The 21,898-nt window shown below is 52.4% G+C and overlaps 1 protein-coding gene across 4 annotated transcripts in view; it reads left to right on the top strand.

The window, feature by feature from the left end:
- The first annotated feature begins 1,473 nt into the window (after window positions 1-1,473).
- Window positions 1,474-21,898, top strand: part of Akt2 (AKT serine/threonine kinase 2) — a 50,531-nt gene continuing 30,106 nt past the window's right edge. The window contains exons 1-2 of one of the 4 annotated variants that reach the window (XM_059279414.1): window positions 1,474-1,600; window positions 19,672-19,802. In XM_059279414.1, the coding sequence (XP_059135397.1) occupies window positions 19,757-19,802 (46 nt within the window). In that variant the 5' untranslated portion in view covers window positions 1,474-1,600; window positions 19,672-19,756. Of the gene's footprint in view, window positions 1,601-1,747; window positions 1,864-16,604; window positions 16,735-18,593; window positions 18,760-19,671; window positions 19,803-21,898 lie in introns of those variants that run through there. The other 3 variants (XM_059279390.1, XM_059279399.1, XM_059279407.1) reach the window with 3 other exon arrangements.

Here is a 21,898-nt window from a genome sequence, read left to right as displayed (position 1 = left end):
CATAGGGTTGATTACAACTGCCAGAAACTCGAGCTCCAGGGTAAGCCTCTTCTCTGGCTTCTTGAAGCATCTGCACTCACGTGCACCAATCCCACCCGTAATAATTAAAAGAAACCTTGAAATTTTGAGGTAGGGTCTCCCTATGAATCCCAAGCTGGCATGCAATTCTTGATCCTCCTGCCTCAGCCTCTGCAGAGCTGGGTTATAGGTGTTCAACCCTTTGCCCTTCCCTTCTCCTGAGAGCGTTTTCCTGTGGGTGATTTTATTACGTCTTTCATGGGCTCAAGTTATTCCATATGAGAAATTATAAATCCCACATTTATTTGGATATATATCATGTGCATTAATATTTCAAACTCACAGTTCAGTAAGAACTGTTTTCTATAAGATAGTCCAAGATTTTTTCAGTTTTGCAGATGTGGATATAGAAGATAGTTTGTCCATAGTCACAGAAGAGGATATTCTAATGTGGGGTGGGTTATGTGATTCAAAGCTTGAATACAACATTTTTTGTTTTTGTTTTTGTTTTTTTTGCAACGGCCTGGAACTCGCAGCAATAATCCTGCCTCAACCTCCCCCGTGGATGCTATAACAGACCTCACCATGCCCTGCTTTAGGTGAACCTTAACCAACTCCAGTTCTATGCCTTTTGTTTGTTTGTTTGTTTGTTTTTCGAGACAGGGTTTCTCTGTGTAGCTTTGGAGCCTGTCCTGGAACTCACTCTGTAGCCCAGGCTGGGGGACTCACAGAGATCCGCCTATTCCTCTTTAAGAAAGACTGGGGAGGGGTTGGGGGGGAGAAGAAGAAGAAGAAGAAGAAGAAGAAGAAGAAGAAGAAGAAGAAGAAAGAGAGAGAGAGAGAGAGAGAGAGAGAGAGAGAGAGAGAGAGAGAGAGAAAGAGGGGGAGAGAGAGGGAGAGAGAGAGAGAGAGACAGACAGACAGACAGACAGACAGAAGGGAAGAAAGACTAGGAACTATCCGGTTGGTGCCCTTTAAGCCCAGGCAGGTAGATCCCCGTGAGTTGGAGGCCAACCGGTGTCCAGGTAGTTCCAGGACAGTCGGGGTTACTCAGAGAAACCCTGTGTCAAAAAAAGCCAAATAAAATAAGTCTAGGACAGCTTTCCTAATGCTACGACTCTTTTAATACAGTTCCATATGTTGTGGTGACCCCCAACCATGAAACTATTTTCGTTGCTACTTCGTAACTAATTTTGCTACTGTTACGAATTGTAGAATCATAGTGTAAATAGGTGTGTTTTCCCATGGTCTTAGGTGACTCCTGTGAAAGGTTCATCGTGACCCACAGGTTGAGAACCGCTGATCTAGGAACTAGGAACACAAGAGTAAAACGAGATCAAAGCGTATGTAAATAAGGCCCTTGGACTGCCGGGAAATAATCACTTTGGGCCTTCGGGGAAAGCCAACGTTGGCATACTACTGCGCGTGCGTAACACTCTCCCTCCACCGCCGGAACGAAGCTCCAAAAAAGCCCACGACGGGCGTTACTGAAGATGTACGCAGGCGCGCTGCTGTGGGCCCGCCTCCTCCTCCTCTCTGCGCTTGCGGTCTGATGTTTTCTGAGGCCAGTCCCATGGTCTTCGTACGTCAGTTCCTGTTTGTGGCTGGGAAAGGCGGTATTTCCGGCCAGCGAGTGGGAGGGGGCGGTGAGCAGGGGCTGGGGGGAGGGGGCGGGGGGGCCGTGCCGCGCGAGCCGTTGGGCCTGACTCTGAGAAGGCGTCGCCGCCGCCGCCGCCACTGCCGCCGTTGCTGCCACCAGTTAATATTAGGAGTGGGAGCGAGCGCAGCGTGGCGATGGGCGGGGGTAGAGCCCCGCCGGAGAGGCTGGGCGGCCGCCGGTGACAGGTGAGTGCGCCAGCGCGTGTCCCCAAGTGCCCTCCCCTCCGCGATGGTCGCGTCCTGGCCCCCCGCGGGGCCGCGCTGGGCTGTACCACCGGTGCCCGCCGGGCGGGGACCACGGGCCTGGAGGCTTCCCCCCCCTTCCGGAACTGAGTGGGGGCGGCTGCTCCGGGGCTCGGGGATCAGCCCAGAGGGACGGGGGGGGGGGGGCGGTCCATACCACTGCGGTGGCGCGGGGGAGCTCGCTCGGTTTGCACGGGCTGGGGGCCGCCCTGGGGGCCGTCGGGGAGACAGCTCCTGCCGTGCTGTGCTCGCCGTCCAGCTTTGAGGCAGCGCACCGCGTCAAGTGTAGAGGGCTGTGCCGCTTGGGTGCTTTGGGAACCGTTCCTGTAGTGCACTTAGAGGGATGGGAACTTCTGGAGAGGAGTCTGAGCCAGGGGTGGCCGCAATGGGGCCGTCAGAGTAGTACCACGTAGGCAGGAGAGAGCCGTCCTTAGTATCGGGAGGAGAGCAGGGTTGGGAGGAGGGCTGCGATGTTTATCATATTTGAGGCACAGGGTGCCGGGAGGCCTGGATGAGTGTTAAGGAGAGTACTTTTGGGGGTGTGATGCCGAGTGGGCGAGGAGTGCTTTCTGCTTCCTGTAATGTGCAGGGGGTAGGCGTTTACACTCAGCTCACCCTTTATTGAACTTCTTAATGACTTTGGGGAGAACGGGATCGTTACTGGGGTGCTCTTTATCACGGGTTGTCCCCTCTCCACGCCAGAACCCCTCCCAGGTTATTTCTCTTTAAGGTGTGTGGGACATCCTTTGGCAAGTTCTTTCCTTCCGTGGGTGGAGATCTGTCTTAGAAGTCACTGAAGTTTTCTGATCTCTAGTCTGGCTCCCTATTAGGAAAGGGAGGGGCTCTTGGGCTTGGATTTAAGGAGCTGTGCCTCTGGACCTGCTTGTCACCTTTTGAGAGGAAGGTGTGTTTTGAGGGACAGCTCTTCTCCAGAGCAAGGCGACCTCATTTGGGGACCTTTTGGGGCCTGGTGACCAGCCTCTGCTGGAAGAAGATAGGGTTCAGATTAGGTTGATTTCCAGCTTGTCTACTCTTCGTTTCCCAGAGAAGCCGTTCAGAGTTCAGGTACTGCCTGCTGTTGTAGGCATGGATGTGAAGGGGTCTATACCAGTCCAGTCCACAAAGTTTCTCCGTCCCTGGCCACGTGGCTGCTCATGCCTCCTTATTACCAGCTCAACCTCAGGTCCTGTTTACGCTCCTACTAGCTGAGTGATAACAGTTGGTCGTGGCGAGGTTGAGTGCTGTTTTCCCAGCTGTTCCTCTCTGCAGAGGCCAAGGGGACTTGGAGGGGGCACACTTCACCCAGCCCAGTCTTGCCTAGGGAGAAAGGCCACTTTATGTTGCTTGGAATTGTTATGTTCCCCATAGATCTACTTTCTCATTGTGGTTCCTAAGCAGGGAACCCCAGAAGTGTGTGGTCAGTGTCCCTGCTCCTTAGGCTAGCCTGTGACCTTGGCTTGCCCCATGACCTTTGCCCCAGGTCTAGATTTCCTGGAGGATTGGCTGCAGTCCCTGATTGACCTAGCTGACCAGGCTGGTGATATGATCAAGGGAACAGACCATAGCCATTGCTCTATAGCATTGGTGTCTATGCTAACTGGCTTTTCATGTGCCATAGTTCCCAGAGAGAAAGTCTAGGTGTGGTTGAGGCAGTGAGTACTCTCTAGGGTTTTTCTCCACTAGGGATGTGCTTATCCAGTCCTCTCCTGGTAGCTTTGGAAGCTTTGCCTGGCAGAGTTAACAGGAGCAATAAACGTAATGACTGAAATTGGTGGCTGACCGTCACTCAGTGCAGTCAGTGTGCCACACACTGTATAGGCTGCCTTGTGTTCTAGAATAGCAGACCCTGTTGTCATGTTCTACTTTTTTTTTAAAGATTTATTTATTTATTATTTATATGAAAGAGGGTGCCAGATCTCATTACAGATGGTTGTGAGCCACCATGTGGGTGCTGAGAATTGAACTTGGGACCTCTGGAAGAGCAGTTGGTGCTCTTAACCTCTGAATCATCTCTCCAGCCCCCATGCTCTCCTTTTTAATTGAGGAAACCGAATCACAGGGACCCACCATTTACAGTGATAGTGAATAGCGTGTGTGATTGAGCATTCCCATCATGCTAGGTATGTGATAGGCCTTTTGCACATGGCTTCATTTAAGTCTCAAAACATACTGACAGTTGTGTCTACTTTATAGAGACCTAAGAGTGAAGTAGGAATGTTACGCCTAGGTCATAGGGAAGGCAACTGAGGCACTGAGCCATGATGGCTTTTGCTTGTGACAACATACTCTGTGTCCAGCCTTGGGCCTGTGGCTTTATGTGGTGTTTGTTTCTTTTCTTTTCTTTCTTTCTTTTTTTTTTTTTTTTTTTCTTCCCTAAGTCAGAAATTGAGGCCTGAAGGAGGAGGTGCCTGCTTCCAGGTCTTATCAGATCCCTTGAAGGCCAGGCTGGGATTTAGACACAGAGTACTTGGGCTCTGGGACCATATTGTATTTGCTCAAGAGGTCCCGGGCTGTAGCGGGTCTCCACCCTCTTGACTCTTCCTGGGAACCTGCTTTCTCCCCACGCTGGGGTACTTTGAGTGTTCTTGCCCTCGGCAGTTTCAGCATTTCTGGTCCTGCTAGAGAAACCTGGAGACAGCTGAGTTAGACGTCTTTTAACCCTGGGCACATGTGTGCTGGGGACAGTAGGAGCTAGCAGGAGAGCTGTGTGGGGACATGGTGGCAGCTACTATGGACCCATGTTAGAGGCAGGAGGAGGGTGATCTCTTCTGGTGGTGTGATTGGGGCCACAGTGTTCACCTTCATGCAGTGGGCTCCAAAAACCACCCACCTCCAGCTGCTGTGAGGAGTCAGTGAGTTAACTGATAGAAACGGCTGCCATGGTGCCAACCGTGGTAGCCTCTGTGGACATTCAGAACCTGTCATGGGACTGAGGCACCTGCCCTGTTCATCCCTTACTTTTGATTCCGTCAGGTGTCTAGGGACCCAGCTCTGTCCAGTCTTCACCCAGACATTCAGTGTCCTGGTTCCCAGCTTCTGTAAAGAACTGTGTTGGGCTGGCAAGATGGCTCAGTGAGTAAAGGCACTTGCTGCGCAGGCCTTGCAACCTGAGTTCAACCCTCAGAACCCGAATAAAGGTGGAAGGGGAGAACCAACTCCACAGAGTTGTCATCTGTGCTCCACACGCATGTCACAGCATGCACCCCCCAATTATGCACATGTACACACAACAATAAATCCAATTTTCAAAAAGGCTGTTGTGCAGTTCTAAGCACAGGTGCTCGTTGTGTGGCTTTGAGCAGATGCTTCAGCCTTCTCGATGTCCTTCTTCATGTGATCCAGGGAGGATAGTGCCCTCCTCAGACGGCAGCAGGGAAGCCTAGATCCTGCTGCCTCCTCTGTGTAGTCACAAGTGATAGACAGGCATGTGCTCAGTGTGGTCTAGCAAACTGTATTCATGTTACTGCTGCTAGAACTCCGAGGGCCCTAGCCAGTCTGTAGAAGCTTGTCAGAGGGCATCAGGAAGGCAAGGCTGGCATTAGCCTCTCTCCCAGATTCAGGGACACGGTGGCAGAGTCAAGTATGCTAAGAAGTGCAGCTCCCTGCCTCTGCTCATGTAGTTACTGCCTTCTGTGGCACAGATTCTGGATCCTTCCCAGAGTTCCAAGTTGGGTGCTTACCTTGGTGTGCTTTTATTGAACATCTACCACAGTCATGGCGTGGTGGGGAGGGCGGGAGTAGGCAGGGTGTTTCCTAGACGGAGACTCTGGGGTACTGACAAAGTCCCTATTCTGTCAGGTGTGGGGCCACACAAGAGGCAGATAGATGCTGGTGGATCTCTGTGGGTTCCAGGACAGCCTGATCTACAGAGTATGTGCCAGTCCTTTGTGGAGCTGAAGGACACCAATAAGGGGGTAAGCAAGGAGTGGGATAGCTGCTGGGTGGTGGGTTTGGAGGAGACGATGGGCTTCATCGGCAGCTTCTTTAGATGTAGCGGCAGAGAAGGGCTCTAGGCTAGGTAAGGCAGGACAGGCATGTGGGTGAGAGGAGGACAGCCTGGGAGCAGCAGGGCGACTGGGACAGCCTGGGAGCAGCAGGGAGACCGCAGTGTGGAGGTGTGGTGGGAGGCCGAGCGTGGTGAGGGGTAGGAATGCACCACAGGGAGAGAGGCCTGCATGGTTGGTGAGCTCGGGTGCCTAGGGGATGGGGTGTGTGCTGCTTCCTCAGCCTGGGAAGGAATTTGGAGTCTGAGGATTTACTCAGTTGGGTGGTGACTTTGGCCTTGGAGGTTTTCAAGCTTCTGCCTGGGGCTGGGCACTGTTTCACATGCCTCCCACTTCCCCCTTGAGAGAATAACTGCCTCACAACTGCTTTGGTGGAGACCCACTGGTTGCCTCCCTTTTCTGTGGTTTCACACTGTGTTCCCCAGGGTCATGGCTGTTACATTTAGGGATTGAGGTGGGGACTCAATGGGCTGACTTGTCTACGCATCCCCAGCTGCTGTAGCCAGCTGCTGTTGCGAAGTAACAGTGGGAGTGGCTGTCACACTGACAGGAAGGGTCCTTGCCGTAGTCTGCCCACTGCGTCCCTGCTGCCCTCCAAAGCTGGAAGGAGCAGGTCTTAGGCCTTACCTTCTAGTGAAACTGGGGACCGGCTGATAGTGTGGCCGCATAGCAGGTTAAGGTTGGTGTTAGGAGTGCAAGATAAATGGAGGTCTGCAAAGGAGAGTGGTGGTACTGTTTGGTTTAGTTAAGTGGTCGAGGGGGGCCTTCCTTAATAAGATTGACAGGTGGCCTTAGCCCAGAGTATCACAATGGAGTTGTGACAGGCTCTGAGTGAAAAGATGGAAGGGATTGGCTCTGGCTGTCCCTTGATGGCCCTGAATGCCCCTGTGCCTGTATTAGGCCCTCAAGTGGAAGTGGATCAGATGCTGTGTTTGTATGGTTTGGCTTCAGGGTCCCCTCAGCACAAAGGTGCTTAGTGGGCCTGTGAGGATGTCTTCTAGTCCGGCCCATGAGCCTCATTCCTAAGCCTTGATGCTGTAGGCAGGAGCCCTGGTGTGTGTTTTCCAAGGTTTGATCTGGAAAGAGCAGAGACACAGACCCCAGGAATTAGGGATGGGAAGAGGCATTGTCTGTGGTCGATCTCAGTCAGGCCTTTGGAGAACCCTCAAGCACCCTTCTGTGGGCCTCACTAGCTTCCTGGAGCTCTGCAGAAGGCCCTCCTCCGCCACCAGGCCTCCAGGCTGCATGGACGGGTGGTTCCGTGGCAGACTCTCTGGACAGCCAGCCAAGCAGCGAGAGGCCCAGCTGGGGGAGACAGTCTAGGAACAGGACCAAGAGGGAGGGAGGACTGCAGAGTGAGATCTCAGCCTGGTCCTTTGGGGCAGGACCCACTGCCAGCTCAGCACCCACAGCAGGGCCTGTGCTCTGGGTGGGCTGTGCAAGGAGAGACTCCATGTCAGAGGTCCCTTCGGCAAGTTCATCTACAGATGTTTTTCTGAGGGTGAGGTCAGAAATGCAAGCTTTTCTCCATTTGCCACCTCCGTGGCCTTCCTGAATGCGTGGGGCTGCCGCCCTTGGACTCCTCATTCTCTGCTGCTGATTGGACCTTGGGTGGCTGATGGAGAGCTCTGCGTTTAGTATTGTGAGGTTGCACCTGGCTTCATTCTCTGAGGTGCAGTTTGCTCAGTTAGATGTGGAAATGTTCCTGCAGGGTTATAGGAGCCTTCAGGAAGCTTCCAAGGTCCAATCAGCAGCACCCGCCTGTTGAGAAGGTGCTTGATTGATTGAGCGGTTGCTGCCGTGGTTCCTGGCACCTGAGAGAAGATCTGGGGTGGGCAGCCTGTGCTTGTGGACTGGAAGAGTGGGTTCGGAGTTTTGGGAGTTTTGGGAGCATAGGGCCTGATGAGCTATGATGCCGACTCACACTGAGTTCCTGTGTGTGCCCTGTGCATTAGCACTGTACCCAGGCATGGCATCCTGGGGCATGGGAAGGGCTCTAGCCTCCAGTTAGTAGATGAGACACTGAGGCACACAGTGATACCTAACATCTTTTGCTTATTTTGGTTGTATGTGGTGCATTCACTTGAGTTTATGGGTGAGCGTGCCCATGTCAGGTCTTCTATAATTTGCTGCTTTTCTGCCTCAGACAAGATCTCTCACTGAACTCGAGCTTGCTGTTTCATCTAGGCTGGCTGGTCAGTGAGCTCTGGGGGTCCTCTTGTCTCTACCCCCCAGTGCTGATGTTGTGAGCTTAGAGTTTTATGTATATGAGTGTTTTGCCTGCATGTATGTCTCCGTACCATATGTGTGCCTTGGAGTCCAGAGAAAGAAAGGGTCAGATGCCTTGGAACTAGAGTCACAGATGGTTGTGAGCTGCTGTGTGGCTGCTGGGAACCAAACCTGGGTCCTTTGCAAGAGCAGCTAATGCTCTTAACTGCTGAGCCATCTCTCCAGACCCTCTGCCTGGCTTTTCTGTGGTGGCTGGGGATTCAGACTCTGGCCCCTGTGCTTACAGAGACAGTGCCTTCACACTCTGACCAGCTTCTCGGCCCTCTTTGGAGACAGGATCTTGCTGTGTAGCTCAGGCTGGCCTGAAAATCATCATCCTCTCGCCTCAGTCTCTTCAATGCTGAGATGACAGGCATATACCATCATGCTTGGCTCTGTGAGTTTTTGTTCTGTCCTGAGGCAAGAGTTCTCTGTACAGCCCTGGCTGGTCGTGTGCTATTGTTGGTGGGCTTGTTCCTTTGTGTCTTCGGAGTTTTGTTGTTACAAGTGTGTACCATCGTACCTGGCAGAAACAATAAAAAAGGCCAATTTGTTTGTTTGTCTTTTCCTTTATTTATTTGAGACAGGGTCTCGTTATGTAGCTCTGGAAAGCCTGGAACTATGTAGACCAGGCTCTTACAGAGGTCCACCTGCTTTTGCCTTGTGAGTACTGGGATAAAAGATGTGCACCATGATGCCTGGTTGGGTCATTTTTATATTCCACTCCGTCAGTAAATTTTTATTGAGTCCTTTCTATGCCATGTATGGTTCTGGTTGCCCGGGATAGCACCCAGTCTAAGCATAGGGGCAAGGAAGGGAACAGGTGTGCTTGGGCCTGGGAAGCTCCTGAGGAGAGAGCAGGCAGGCTGTAATGGAAGCTGGGAGGGTGGGCTGGGCAAGGTTGGAAGGGTAAGCCCGACAGAGTTGGCTAGAGCGCCTGGAGCTGAGGGAGTACTCAAGGACAGACGGCAGGAACTTGGGAGTGAGGAGTTAAGGTTTCACCCCTCAGAGGAAGCCAGGAAGCAGGTAGGGTGCCTATGTGAGGAGAGGCTGGTCGGGGTAGTGGCTTGGGAGATGGGCAGACAAGGGTACAGAGCCAACTGTGGTCTGCTTTATAGATGGGCTCTCTGAGGGCCTGGCTGTTTGAGCTGATAGCCAGAGGCCTTGGAGTGGGGCCTGGGGTAGTCTCTGTTCTTCACCTGTGCATTTTCATTTAGATTATATTTTACTTTCAGAAACTTAGCCAGGTGGTAGTGACACACACCTTTTAATCCCAGCACTGAGGAGTCAGAGATAGGTGGATCTCTGTGAGTTCGAGGTTAGCCTGATCTATAGGTGAGTTCCTGAACAGTCAAGGCTACACAGAGAAATCCTGTCTCGAAAAACAAAACAACAAAAACAAAACAAAACCCTAATATAGGCATGCTGTGGATCATCTCTATGATTCCATCCCAACCCTAGTCACTATGTTAATAAGCTGCTTCCCTGGCCTTTACTAGCTAGGGTTCTGGATGGTCTTGGATCTCAGAGTTTGCCGCTGTATGAAGGCTGCCATTTTCCCCAGGCTTGTCATATCCTTGGCTGTACCCTGAACATGCCTCAGTGGATTGCTGTGCAATGCAGGGGTGTAAAAAAAATTACCTTCTGTTTGTCTTTGTCTCTGTCTCTCTCAAGACAAGGGCTCACTGTGCTGGCTAGCCTGAATCTTCTTGAATAGACCAGGCTGGCCTTGAACCCACAGAGATGCACCTGCTTTGATTTCCTGACTGCTACCATACCCTGCCTAAAAAAGTTGTCTTTTGAGTTAACATAATCACATAACATAAGTCCTGTCGGTGCTTAATCCTATTTTCCAGACAATGGAGCAGATGTCCAGATGTGCAGCCCCCTGGAAGGGGTGCAGCAGGATTCTGGTGGTCACTGAGGCCTGCCACCTAGCATACCTATTTCCTGGGTAGGATGGACATGGATGGGACCTCTAGCTGGTTGCCATGATGCCCTCTCAGCCAGAGAACCCTGGCCACTCTCCTCCTTCATCAGACTCCAGGTGTTACATGCCAGGGATCTAGGGAGCTGCCCTGCAGCCTGATAGCTGCTCGTCATGCGCTCTGTTTGTACTCTTAAGTGATTACGGTAAAACACAGGGGAAATGTGGTTCCTCAGTACTCTAGCAATAGTTAGGTGCTCAGTGTCCACTGTTCTGCCAATACAAAAGTTGGATTGGTTTGCTCAACTTTAGGGACAGATGAAAGTTTCCTGCACTGGTTTAGTGCATTGTCCGGTGTGGTTTGTGTTCCCAGGTTAGGCTCTGGCCTCAACTTGCTTATCTGCAGAAGGGGAAGGTGGTAGCAGTTATCCATCAGGACTCACCTGAGCTTGTGCCAGCACTTTGGGAGAGCCCCTGGCTGTTTGCTCCTGGGTACCCTCCAAGCACAGGCCCTGCTTCAGAGTACAGAGAGTGATGACGATGAAGCTGTCAGCCAGTTAGAGGCCTGCCATGAGTGAGTGTGTGTGTGCACAGCGTGCGCGTGTGCGTGTGCGTGTGTGTGTGTGTGTGTGTGCACGACAGCTGAGGTCTGCAGGGTGTCGGGGGATGAGGACTGGCCTGGGCATGGGAGAGGGCAATGTGAGAAGGGTGATGGCTCTGTCTCCTGGGAGCAAAGGCGGACAGAGTTGCAGGCTTAGGGTCTCATGGCAGCAGTCTGGTCTCTTTGGCTGTTGGGTACTCTAAATACTTCCCATCTCTCCTTCTTTTCTATCAGGTATGGTTCCCGTGGTCCCCAAGTGAGGCACATGGTGTAAGTGTTGGGACCAGTGGAAAGGAAGGCTGTGATAGATACATCCTGTGTCACTGAGGACCTGGGTCCATGTGAAGCCCTCACCCTGCCTGTTTTAGGCCCACGGGTCTCCATCTCTTTCCCAGGGAGAACCAAAGCCTTCAGAAATGCCAGGCCTGGCTCAATGGCTCTTTTCTCACTGCAGAACCTCAGTCCTGCCAGGAATGCTCTTCTCCCAGCTTTCCATGGGGCTTGCCTGGTTCACATTTTTGCTCAGATGTTACCATCTCCACGAGCCTTCCTGTGACCTCTCCTCGGTCTTCTGTATACTGCCTTTCTCCTTGATACTGAACACTTGGAATATGCTGTATAATTTTTCTTACTTATTTTGCCCTCTCCTCCCATAGCAGGGGTTCTGGTCACAGATGCACCCTTGGTGCCAGTGCTGACACAGTGGACACCATATTTAGGGATCCAGTGAATGTGGAGTATTTGGTTTTACCTTTACTTGGGGGTCTAGAGCACAAAGTCTGTGTTCCAGTTGTTGGCCTTCCTGGAATTAAGTTCTAGGGCTGGCCCTGTGATGGGGACCAGGGCAGGTTCTGTCCCTGCCTTGTGTAGCTCCTGGGCCAACAGGGGAGGCCACATTGCCAGAGCATAGTAGAGGTCCATTTTGTGAGGGGAGAGGCAGGCTGAGCCATGAGTATCAAGTGCCCTTGTCTTGGGAGGAGGCATTCAGGGAACATTTCCATGAAGAATGGAAGATTGGGCTGAGAAAGCACAGTGACCAGCATCCTAGCCTGGGAAAACAGCATGCGCAAAGGCCCTGGGGGAGACCCAGGGAAGGGAGGATCATGTGTGTTGGTCTGCGAGGCTGCAGTTCGGAGGAAGGGCTGAGGCAGGTGGCCTTTGACAGCCTCTGTAAGGGCCCAGGGTGTGTCCCATATGTGCCCCTGGAAAAGGCCCATATACTGTCAGCTGTGCTTGGAGAAGCCCACTGAGTACAGTGGTGTTCTTGGTTTGTTTGGAGAGCATGTCAAGGCAGACCAGAATACTTGACATGATTTCTGGGGGTGCAGTGAGGGGAAGGTGTGTGTGGTGGGGGAGGTGGTGGAGAAGACAAGAAAATCTGTTCCGGGCTTATTCTTGTCCCAGTCTCTGGCAGCTGCCCACATCTTCATCCTGACTTCAGTCCTACCTGCTTCAGGAGACAGATGGGGTGGGTGGGGGGTGTGTGGTGAAGAAGAAAGTTAAGTCTTTTAAATGCCACCATCTCACCAAGGAGGTGGAGTAGGTAAAAATTGACACGTTCAGAAATACCCGGTGTCTCCGCCCACCAGAGGGAATTATAGTAACAGCTGACCCCTGCAGCTGCTGCTTTGGGAAGTGTTGAGTTTGCATCCTGAGGCTGCCGAGGTCCTGCACCTGGAACTGTGGGCACAGTTCTTCTGACTCCTCTTTCTGTGCATGTGACACATAAGCACCTGCCTCCTCAGGCTCTGACGCTCAGGACGGGAGAGCCATACTGACCCTCCATCCACTTTCCTAAAAAGCCTTCATTAAATTAAGGTGTTGAGGACAGTTTGGACTGTCTAACATTGCGAGACTTTGTCTTAAAAAACGCGACAACACGGTGTAGCGGTCTTTCTCTCCCTCCTCCTTTCTTACTTGTGCTGGGATGGAATCCAGCACCCCCATATTCCAGGCAAGCATGCTACCACTGAGCCGTTCCCCTTAACCATCTTGGTAGTTTTTATTTTGAGGCCGAGTCTCACTAAGTTCAGGGCAGGCCTTGAACTCCCTCCAGCACAGGAGGTCCTGCACTTGTGATCTTCTGGCCTCAGCCTCATGAGTATCTGGGATTATAAGCCTGTGCCACCAGGCTTGGCTTTGCCACAGTATTTCTGGTTTTTTGTTTGTTTGTTTTGTTTTGTTTTTGTTATTGTTGTGGTGTGTGTGTGTATATGTGTACGTGCGCTCACATGCATGCATGCATACATGTGCCATGCTATGCACGTGGAATTCAGAAGACACCTTGTGGGAGTTGGGTTTCTCCACCGTATGGTCCTGGGAATAGAACTCAGGTTGTCTAGCTTGGTGTAAGTGCCTTCACCTACTAAGCCATCTTAACCAAGAAATTAGTACCTTTGTGGCGCCCACCCACAAGAGGGTGGATAAACAAACTAGGGAAGATGTTCACATACAAAGGGCCACAGTGCTAAAACACAGGAGACAAAGGACAGGAGAACCAGAGAAAGAAACCAAACCCGAGGTAACTGGCAAGGCAGGCCAACTGCACTTGCTGGATAGGGACCTCTCTCTCCTGTGCAACTGCAGTGAGATCCAGGAAGGACTGTGAAGGCGGGAGTGGCCGTACTGGAGAGGACCAGAGTGGGAGGATGCATGTGAACCAACAGTGCTCCCTTGTGAGCACATGGCCCTGCTTTACCTTTGTGGTTTTACTGCGTTTGGGAAGGTGGCTTTCTCTACGCTCTATCATAGAAAATTGCCGTACAGAAGATCTCTGGTTTGGGAGTTGAGATGGCGTGGAAGAGCCCAACTTGGGTCTCTGAGCTGCCAAAGCAGGAGTCTTGCAGTCCTCAGAAAGGTGCTTGTTTCAGCCTCCTCTCTAGGAAGGAGGACTCCAGACCTGGGACCTAGGTTCCCATCCCAGCTCTGCTGTGGCTTGGCCATAGCAGTGAAGTCACAAGTATGGTCAGCTCTGGGCAGGGGGAGGGATGATTAGAGATGGTCCCCAAGAGCCTCTGGCTACAACTGGTGAGATTTATTCTGTTTAAGAGCCAAGTACAGGGGCTGGAGAGATGGCTCAATGGTTAAGAGCACTGGCTGCTCTTCCAGAGGTCCTGAATTCAATTCCTAGGAACCACATGGTGGCTCACAACCATCTATAAGGGGATCTGATTGATTCCCTCTTCTGGTGTCCCTGAAGACAGGCCCCTCATATACATTAAATAAATAAATATTTTTTTTTTTAAAAAAGCCAAGCACAGTCACACACACCTGTAATCCCACATCTGGAAGGCTAAGGCAGGAGAACTGTCCCGAGGTTTGGGACCAGACTGACTACACATTGAATTGGAGCCCAGCCTGGGCTACAGTGTAAAGCCCTGCTTCAAAAAATACAGAACAAAATGCTGCTGAGTGCATAGGTACCATAGATTAAGCGTACATATCAAACACTCAGTAATACTGTTTTAAGTTGTCTTTGAGGGCTAGGCATATGTTTCAGTTGGTAAAAGGACCTACCTGATGTCAGTCCCCAGACCTGTGAAAAAGCCTGGCTTGGGGGCTAGAGACAGGCAGATGCTTGGGGCTTACTGTGCTCAGTGAACTCCAGTCCGGTGAGAAACTATCTGAAGAGAAAGATGGACAGTGCCTGAAGACTGTACCCAAGGTTGTCTTCTGGCCTCTACATACACTGTGCGCGTATGCCTGCACACAACCACACACACGAGTGTGCACACACACAAAATTGTCTTTAAGACACTGTATTTCCATCTATCAAGCTTATGTACTATCCTCAATGGCATTCAAACAGAGGTCCCCTTCCTTAGAAGCCAAATATCACAGCTCTGGGTTTAGATACTAGAGGTAATTACTACATAATACCAAGGACCTGAGCTGGCAGTTCATGGGCAGAGGAGCAGAATAGGGTCCACCTTGTCCCAGCTGGGTAGCCTAGAGAACAAGCTAAGCTCAGCAAAGCGGAGTTCCTGAGGCTTAGCAGGGTGTGAGACCTACATAGCTCCCAGCACTGTCCACATTCCTTCTCCACTGGGAGATTCGTGATGACTGAAGCCAGAGCCCTTCCACCCTCAGCCCAACCCTCCTGTGAGGCCTGCGCCGTCGTCCCCCTCAGTTCCAGTGGCACTTGGCTTCTGAGACACACCAGAGCACCTCAGTGGCCCCAAACACCTGCTCCTTAAGGGAAGGGAAGCCACAGGGCATAGGCTAGGCTCTGCTCATACCACTTTGAGAAGTCTTCCAGATTCCTTACCACACAGCATGGGCAAAGCAGGGACCCTTGCCTGTCCCAGTTATCACTGGATCCCCACAGCCTTGCCGTATTGGGCGAACGGAGGGTGCTTGATAAAAATCTGAATGGCTGTGATCCCACAGACCTGTAATCCCAGGGCTCAAGAGGCAGAGCCAAGCAGATTGCAAATTCAAATCCTTTTGGGCTATAGAGTAAGTTGTAGGCCAGTATAGGCAACTTGAGACCATGCCTCTAAGAGTCAAAAAGAGGGCTTTGGGGTATGGCTCAGTGGTAGAGAGTTTGCCTAGAATGCACAAGACCCTAGGTTGAATCCCCATTTCTGGAAGGAAATAAAAAAATCCATGAAGTGAACATACATAGAGCAAAGCCTAGGAACAACTCAAACAAGCTCGATTCCCTCTGCAACTGGCGGTGGCCTCTCACCCCCTCAGTGGCCGGTTTCCCTGCCAGACTCACAAATGGGCTCAAAGAGGCAGGAGGGCAGCAGGGATCTGCACTGACCAATGCCATTAGTCAGGAGTGGGAGCCCTTCCTGACACTTCAGAGTCCTGCTGAGGCGGCGGCAATGAAAGCCCCCACCACATTTTGTTCCAAAGCCTGTCACCTACCACTGATCCAGGCCTTACCTCTTAGAGGCGGAACTGCTCAGAAAGAAAACTGGGAGACAGTAACCTGTCATTGACGGGCAGCATCTGCTTGTGAGAATTCAGGACTGGGGGAACCTATTTCTCAGGAACTGCTGTCTGCTGTCAGCTGGTCCACTTTTTTTTTTTTTTTTTTTTGTTTTTTCGAGACAGGGTATCTCTGTGCAGCTTTGCGCCTTTCCTGGAACTCGCTTGGGAGACCAGGCTGGCCTCGAACTCACAGAGATCCGCCTGGCTCTGCCTCCCGAGTGCTGGGATTAAAGGCGTGCGCCACCACCGCCCGGCAAGCTGGTCCACTCTTACAAGAGCATTTTGATCAAAGTCGGTGATGTAGAAAATGTCCGTGTGCTCAAAGGAACATCTGTCTGCTGCAGAATACTGCAGGAAGAGCTGCTTCCTGGGAAACTCCTGGTTTCGGATAGTCATACATTGAGTTTTGATTATTACTGATAATTTTCATGATGGTCTCACCATTTTGTACTGCTACAGTAGGCTACACTTGGCATTGTGAGTTTTTAAGGTGGTATTAGTTCATCTCTGTCTCTTCATAGCTATTGAGATTTGTGTGTTTCCTGTTTAGGCATCCTTCCTGTGAGGGATCCTTGGTCTTTGCATCTGACCTCCCAGGTGGCCCGTGTTTAGTCGCCAGCTGCAGCCCCAGCCCTAGCCCTCAGCACACTCAAATGTGGGTATTCTGGGAAGCAGCAGCCAGTGGGTGATGGAGCCATACAAGGACTCCCTGCTGGTGTGTGATGCAGAAGGGTAGTCAGGACAGGTCTCCACGTGCTCTTGAGTTCCCCAGGCAGGTCTCTGGCCCCCTTCTGAGTGTCCTCAGCCTGCAGCTCCTCAGTGAGCAGGCCATCCCCTTGGCTATGCTGCCTGGAATTTCATCACCGCAGGACTGCGTCACAGACACCTCGGCTGAGGCGCCACCCTTAGTGGGAGGACGGCTGGAGCCAGGCAGGACGCAGGGGATCTTCCAATTCCTCCCCCTGCTCTTGCCTGCCTGAGCTGCTGCTGACTTCTTAGTTGAAACTGTAAAAAGTGGCTCTGGCGAGTGGAGCTGTGGCCAGGGCCCCTGCCACTCAACTGGGAGACCCAAGGTAAACGGCTTGCCTTTGCTGAGTCTGTCCTCACTTGGGCATATTATAGCCCCTCTGGTAGGGTATTGAGAGCTCAGTGCCCTACCTGAGGCCACCAGGTTGGCAGTGGCTCTCAGGCTCTGAAACCTTGACCGTTCTTGGCCACACCTGGCTGCCTTTGTGTAGCTTTGAGCAGCAGCAGCTGTGGGAAGGGCTGTCTGTCAGGTGCCAGGCTCTCTGCTCACACTGGGTGCTTTAGTGCTGTTGCTACTGGGTTGCGGAGACTTCAAGAGGCCACATTGCTTTGGGCTCTTAGTTTTCTACCCCAGCTCACTAGGAAGTATTCACGACTGACCCATAGCTGGGGACAGTTTGTTTTTTTGGTTTTGGGCCCTTGACCCTAGGCCCTGAGCAGTCTCTCTAGCTTCCCCTGCACTCTGCTCCTGCCATAGAGCTTTTCTACTTTCTGTTATCCTGCCTGAAATGCTTTCCATGTGCCGCTCTATTCACTCCCTTGGTTCCTTGAGGCTCTGTTCACATGCGCCCTACAATGCAGCTGCCCAGTCCCATTCCCTGCTGTTTCCTCGTTAGTGTTCTTCTGAGTACCTCTCCACTCCTGGCATTGTTCTGCAGAGTATGTGTGTGTGTCATTCTGTCTTCTCTCTTCAGAATGTGAGTTTTGTGAGGCCTACCACTGTGTCTATGTGGTGTTCTCCAGTGTCTGGAGCCTAGGACACACTCCAGAAGATTGGTGCAATGGGCCTAGTTAGGTTTCTGCAGCTCAGCCTGTTGGTGAGAATCAGCTCATTCATTGCTTGGCAATGTCAGTGCTGGGCTGGCCCACTTTAGTGGTATTAATGGGTGGGGGGGAGTTGCACAAAGGGTATCTAGCTGCACCCAGTGCAGCTTTGTGTTGAGACCTGAGAGTGCACTGTTTCACTGAGGCCCCAAGGAGGGAGAGTATCCAGAAGGTGTAAGCAGGGAGGCTGGCTGGCCTGAGCAGTCCCTGTCGTGATAGTGCACCCTTGCTTTCTTGGTTCAGGAACCACTCATGTGGCCACTTTGGAGCAGGGAGGACTTTGTTCTGTTTTCGAAACACATTGGGAAGCTGTGAAGGCTTTGGACATGGAAGGACAAGTCAGATGTAGATGGAAGGCTGAGGAAAGTGGGAGAGGACTGAGCAGGGAGGAGCCAGGGCTGTAAGACCCCAGCCTGAGCAGGGCAGGTGTGTAGGGTGGGCGAGCAGACGGCTGCTGGAATGAGACAGAGACGGGTCAGCCTTGAGTGCCAAACTGAGGACTTGGGCCTTTTTGACAAGGACATTGGGGGGAACCATGGGGGATTTTGAGCTAAGAAAGACAGACTCTTTGTTTGGCTGTCCTGGAACTCACTCTGTAGACCAGGCTGGCCTCCAGCTCATAGAGATCCACCTGCCTCTGCCTCCCAAGTGCTGAGATCAGAGGTGTGCGCCACCATGCTTGGCTTAAGACTGGCTCATTTTTGAGAGTCCTTTGGCTACTGAGTTGGGGCAGGAAGGTAAGACTCCAGGAGGATGTGGAGTAGGATCCTGCCAGCCAGTGTTAGAGAGGAAGTGGGGAGGTTGACATTGGTGGGATGTTTAGGGCCGAGAGCCTCCGCGCTCCTGTGTGTTTGGGGTCTACACGTGGGGATGGCTCTTGTTGCTATTTCGGCCCCACACTGCTTCGTTGCCTCTGTAGCTTGGAGTCCAGCTTGTGCTCTCCCACCGCCTGCCCTCCCTGTGTTTGGCCACCTCGCCCTCCCTTCACTCCCTCCCACTTAGCTCCCTCCTTCTGCCAGGGCCTGGGCAGCCTGCCACTGTCACATGCCAGGCAGTACTGTGTCCAGCCCACCAGCTCCCCTGGGGCACGAGAGAAAGCTGATGCCATGGTGTCCCTAGGGCCAGCTGCCACTTCTCTAGGGGCCTCTGTAGCTCCTGACCTGCTGTCCGCAAATAACCCTGGGTTGGGAGAGGCAGGCACAAGGCACTTTGGGCTCCATGGCCCCAGTCCAGGCCCAGGCTTCCAGGTAAGGGCCCAGCTGGTGGCTGCCCACATTTGTCCTCCCCCCTTCTGCTCCGGCAACCTGAGACTTAGCAGAAGCTTCGGCGTCCGTTAGTCTGTTGGCTGTTAGTCCCTGAGGACAGATGCAGAGGTCTTGGAGAAGGGACCAGGACCTTGGTCAAACCCCAGGACTGGCCTCTAGGCTCCAGACGAGTTTGTATGCAGTAGGTTCCCTCAGGTGCTAGAGCTTCTGCGACTTGCATTTTTCTCATTCTTGGTGGGAACAGGGAGGAAACGGAAGCTGGGATGACACGGACCTCCCTGTACTTGGGAGAAGCAGTACTTATTTTGCTTAAGGTGGCAGGTTGATTTGGAAAGAAATAAGTGCGTGTATGAGTCTGTCTGTCTTGGGGGCAGGCAGATGCTGGTGGCTTTGAGCACACCCTAGGTGCCCAGGGCTGTCTGATTCATCCTGGGTTACCTCAGTGCTGGGGCGTTGGGGTGAGGCAGGGGGTGGGGCTGCAACTACCTTGCTGTCTTCCTGTCCAGCCGTAGGTGTGAAGGGAAGAGCTTTGTTTTTTGTTGTTTTTGTTTGTTCATTTGTTTTTTCCAGACAGGGTTTCTCTGTGTAGTCCTGGATCTCACTCTGTAGACCAGGCTGGTCTCGAAATCAGAGATCCGCCTGCCTCTGCCTCCTGAGTGCTGGGATTAAAGGCGTGCGCCACCACCGCCCGGTTTAGAGAAGAGCTTTGGTGCAGAGCCTGTGCACGTTCAGCTCTTTTGGGACCCCATGTTTCTCCCTCAAGATTGGGCCCCAAGGGAAGAACTCTCCCTGGCTCCCTGGCTATACCAAACGCCCAGCCAGCTATAGAGCCAAAGGGCCTCAGAGCCCAGGATGGGGCTCCCACCCTCACAGCTCCTCTCTTGTCTCTTGTAGACCGAACTGTATCCGAGGCGCCTCCTGCATGTCCTGCTGCCCTGAGCTATCCCAAGCTAGGTGACAGCGTGTTAATGCTGCCACCATGAATGAGGTCTCTGTCATCAAAGAAGGCTGGCTCCACAAGCGTGGTAAGGCTCACTTTTGCTCGCCAGATTGTGTGTCTCCTCTTGCATCCCGTTCTCCTCCAGCACCTGGTGCTCCAGCTCAAGGAACCATTACCCTGTGGCCCTAGCTGGACACCCCTGAAGGAGCCCAGATAAGGTTTCAGGCTTGGCATCTTTGTCAGTGATCTCATTCATACCTCCATCTTACAGGTGAAGAAACTGAGGCTTAGAGAGGGGTAATCGCATGGAACTCAAGTAACACAGCCAAGCGATACTCAGGGCTTATTTATCAAACAGTCATTGACTGTAAGGTTCTGGGACCTTGTGGAGGCCCCCGGAGTGGTAACACAGTAAGTAAATAGATACAGTGTTAGGTGGTAAGAAGTGCCATGTGAATGAGGCGTCAAGGGGCTGGGCAGAGACAGGCTTGTGGGGAGGCACTCTGAGGAGGTGACAGTGAACAGAGCCTAGAGAAACAGGTGTCCAGTACCGGAGCCACCAAAATTGCCTGGAAAAGATGTCCTGTGGGAGGAGGGGCAGAAAGGACAAAGGCTCAGAGACCTGCATGTGCCTGGTGTTTCTAGGAATATTGTAGCTGGAGCAGAGTGAGATGGAAGCTGAACAGAGCGGACTCAAGCCCCACTAGCTCCAGTCCTCTGCTGGGGGCAGGAAGCCTGGGATACTGGGAGCCAAGCAGGACCTAGTCCAGTTGTGTGACAGGAAGCTGAGGCCCTGGTGAGGTCATGGATAGAGAGGAGACTAGACCTTGAGAGGCCAGGCTCCCCTGTGCCTGTACCAGATGCCATGTGACACTAGGAGGCAGATAAGGAAGCAGCATGTGCTGAGAGTTGGCTTTGTTGCTGCTGGCCTTCAGGGACCTTCTCCTGGGTGGGAAAGGTGGCAGGACCGAAGAAGCTGGTCCACAGACACTTCCATTCACTCAGTGCTTAACTCTTGAAGTGGCTCCTGTGTGCTGGGAGCTGTTCTGGGTCTCAGAGACGCAGTCAGGGATCCCATCTTCGTGGTAACATGTGACATCCTGGGGGAGGTTAGGTGTCCAGGCAGACCTTGGTATCCAGTGATGGCCTATGTTGTGAAGTAAAATCAAGCAATGAGAGGAAGGTGGGTATGAGGCTTACATCGGAGAGCCATGCTGCATCTGGTGGTTGGGGGTGGCTTCCTGGAGGAGCAAGAGAGTCCCATGGTTCACAGGCAGTGGCACGTGGGTAGCAGGACAGTCAGGGCATCCTGAGGGGAGCAAGAGGGGCACATTTGAATAACAGATGGCTGATGAGAACCTGTCCTGCCATCCCTGGCCAAAGACACCAGCAGTCACATGGAATGAGCTGCTCCTTAGGGCCAGCAGAACAGCAGAGGAAAACCCATTTCCTACCACCCTCACAGCAGGTGGCATTCAGGGCACTCCAGTGCCTCAGACTGAGCCCCGAGTGAGTTTGAGACTGTCAAGTGCAACCATCCAAACATTGACACCTGACAGATTCTGACATTGGCCCTGTCACTTCCTTTTGATGTGACAGTGGGTGAACTGCGCCACCTGTCTTGGATCTTTTTGTTTTTCTGGTATTCCAGGCTGATGTCAGCATTGCAGTAATCCTGCCTCAGCCTCCCTAGAACTGGGATTGCAGGTGTGAGCTACTATGCTTGGTTCTGAGTCTGTAAGATGAGTTAACAATCTAAGCGCCTGATGTCAACCCCCTTGAGGCCAGATTTTCATGTGGTATATTTACTATGCTGTCTTGATTGCCTCAAGAAATGTTTGACATATAGTAGGTGCTCAGCAAACAACTGCTGAATGAATGATTGGGATTGTGTGTAGTGGCGACTGTGTTAGGGTGTGTTAGGCTGTCCCTTGGCTGGAGTTTCCCTAGGCTCACTGGATTAAGGGTCTGTGTTTGTGTGGTAAGGGCTGAGTTGAATTGGCTGCTGGCCTGTCCTTGTCTTTTGTCTGGCTCACCTGCCCTGAATACACAAGGCATATGCACACAGGTGTCCCCCTTGGTCATCCGAGTAGTGGCTGACAGAAAGAGGGCTCTGCTGCCTCCTGATGCCTGGGCATCTGTGCTAACCCATTCCCACTCGTGCTGGTTAAAGTAATCATT

This window comes from Peromyscus eremicus, chromosome 1 (assembly GCF_949786415.1).
Source record: "Peromyscus eremicus chromosome 1, PerEre_H2_v1, whole genome shotgun sequence".
NCBI lineage: Eukaryota > Metazoa > Chordata > Mammalia > Rodentia > Cricetidae > Peromyscus > Peromyscus eremicus.
This window is presented reverse-complemented; position numbering and strand designations above follow the sequence as displayed.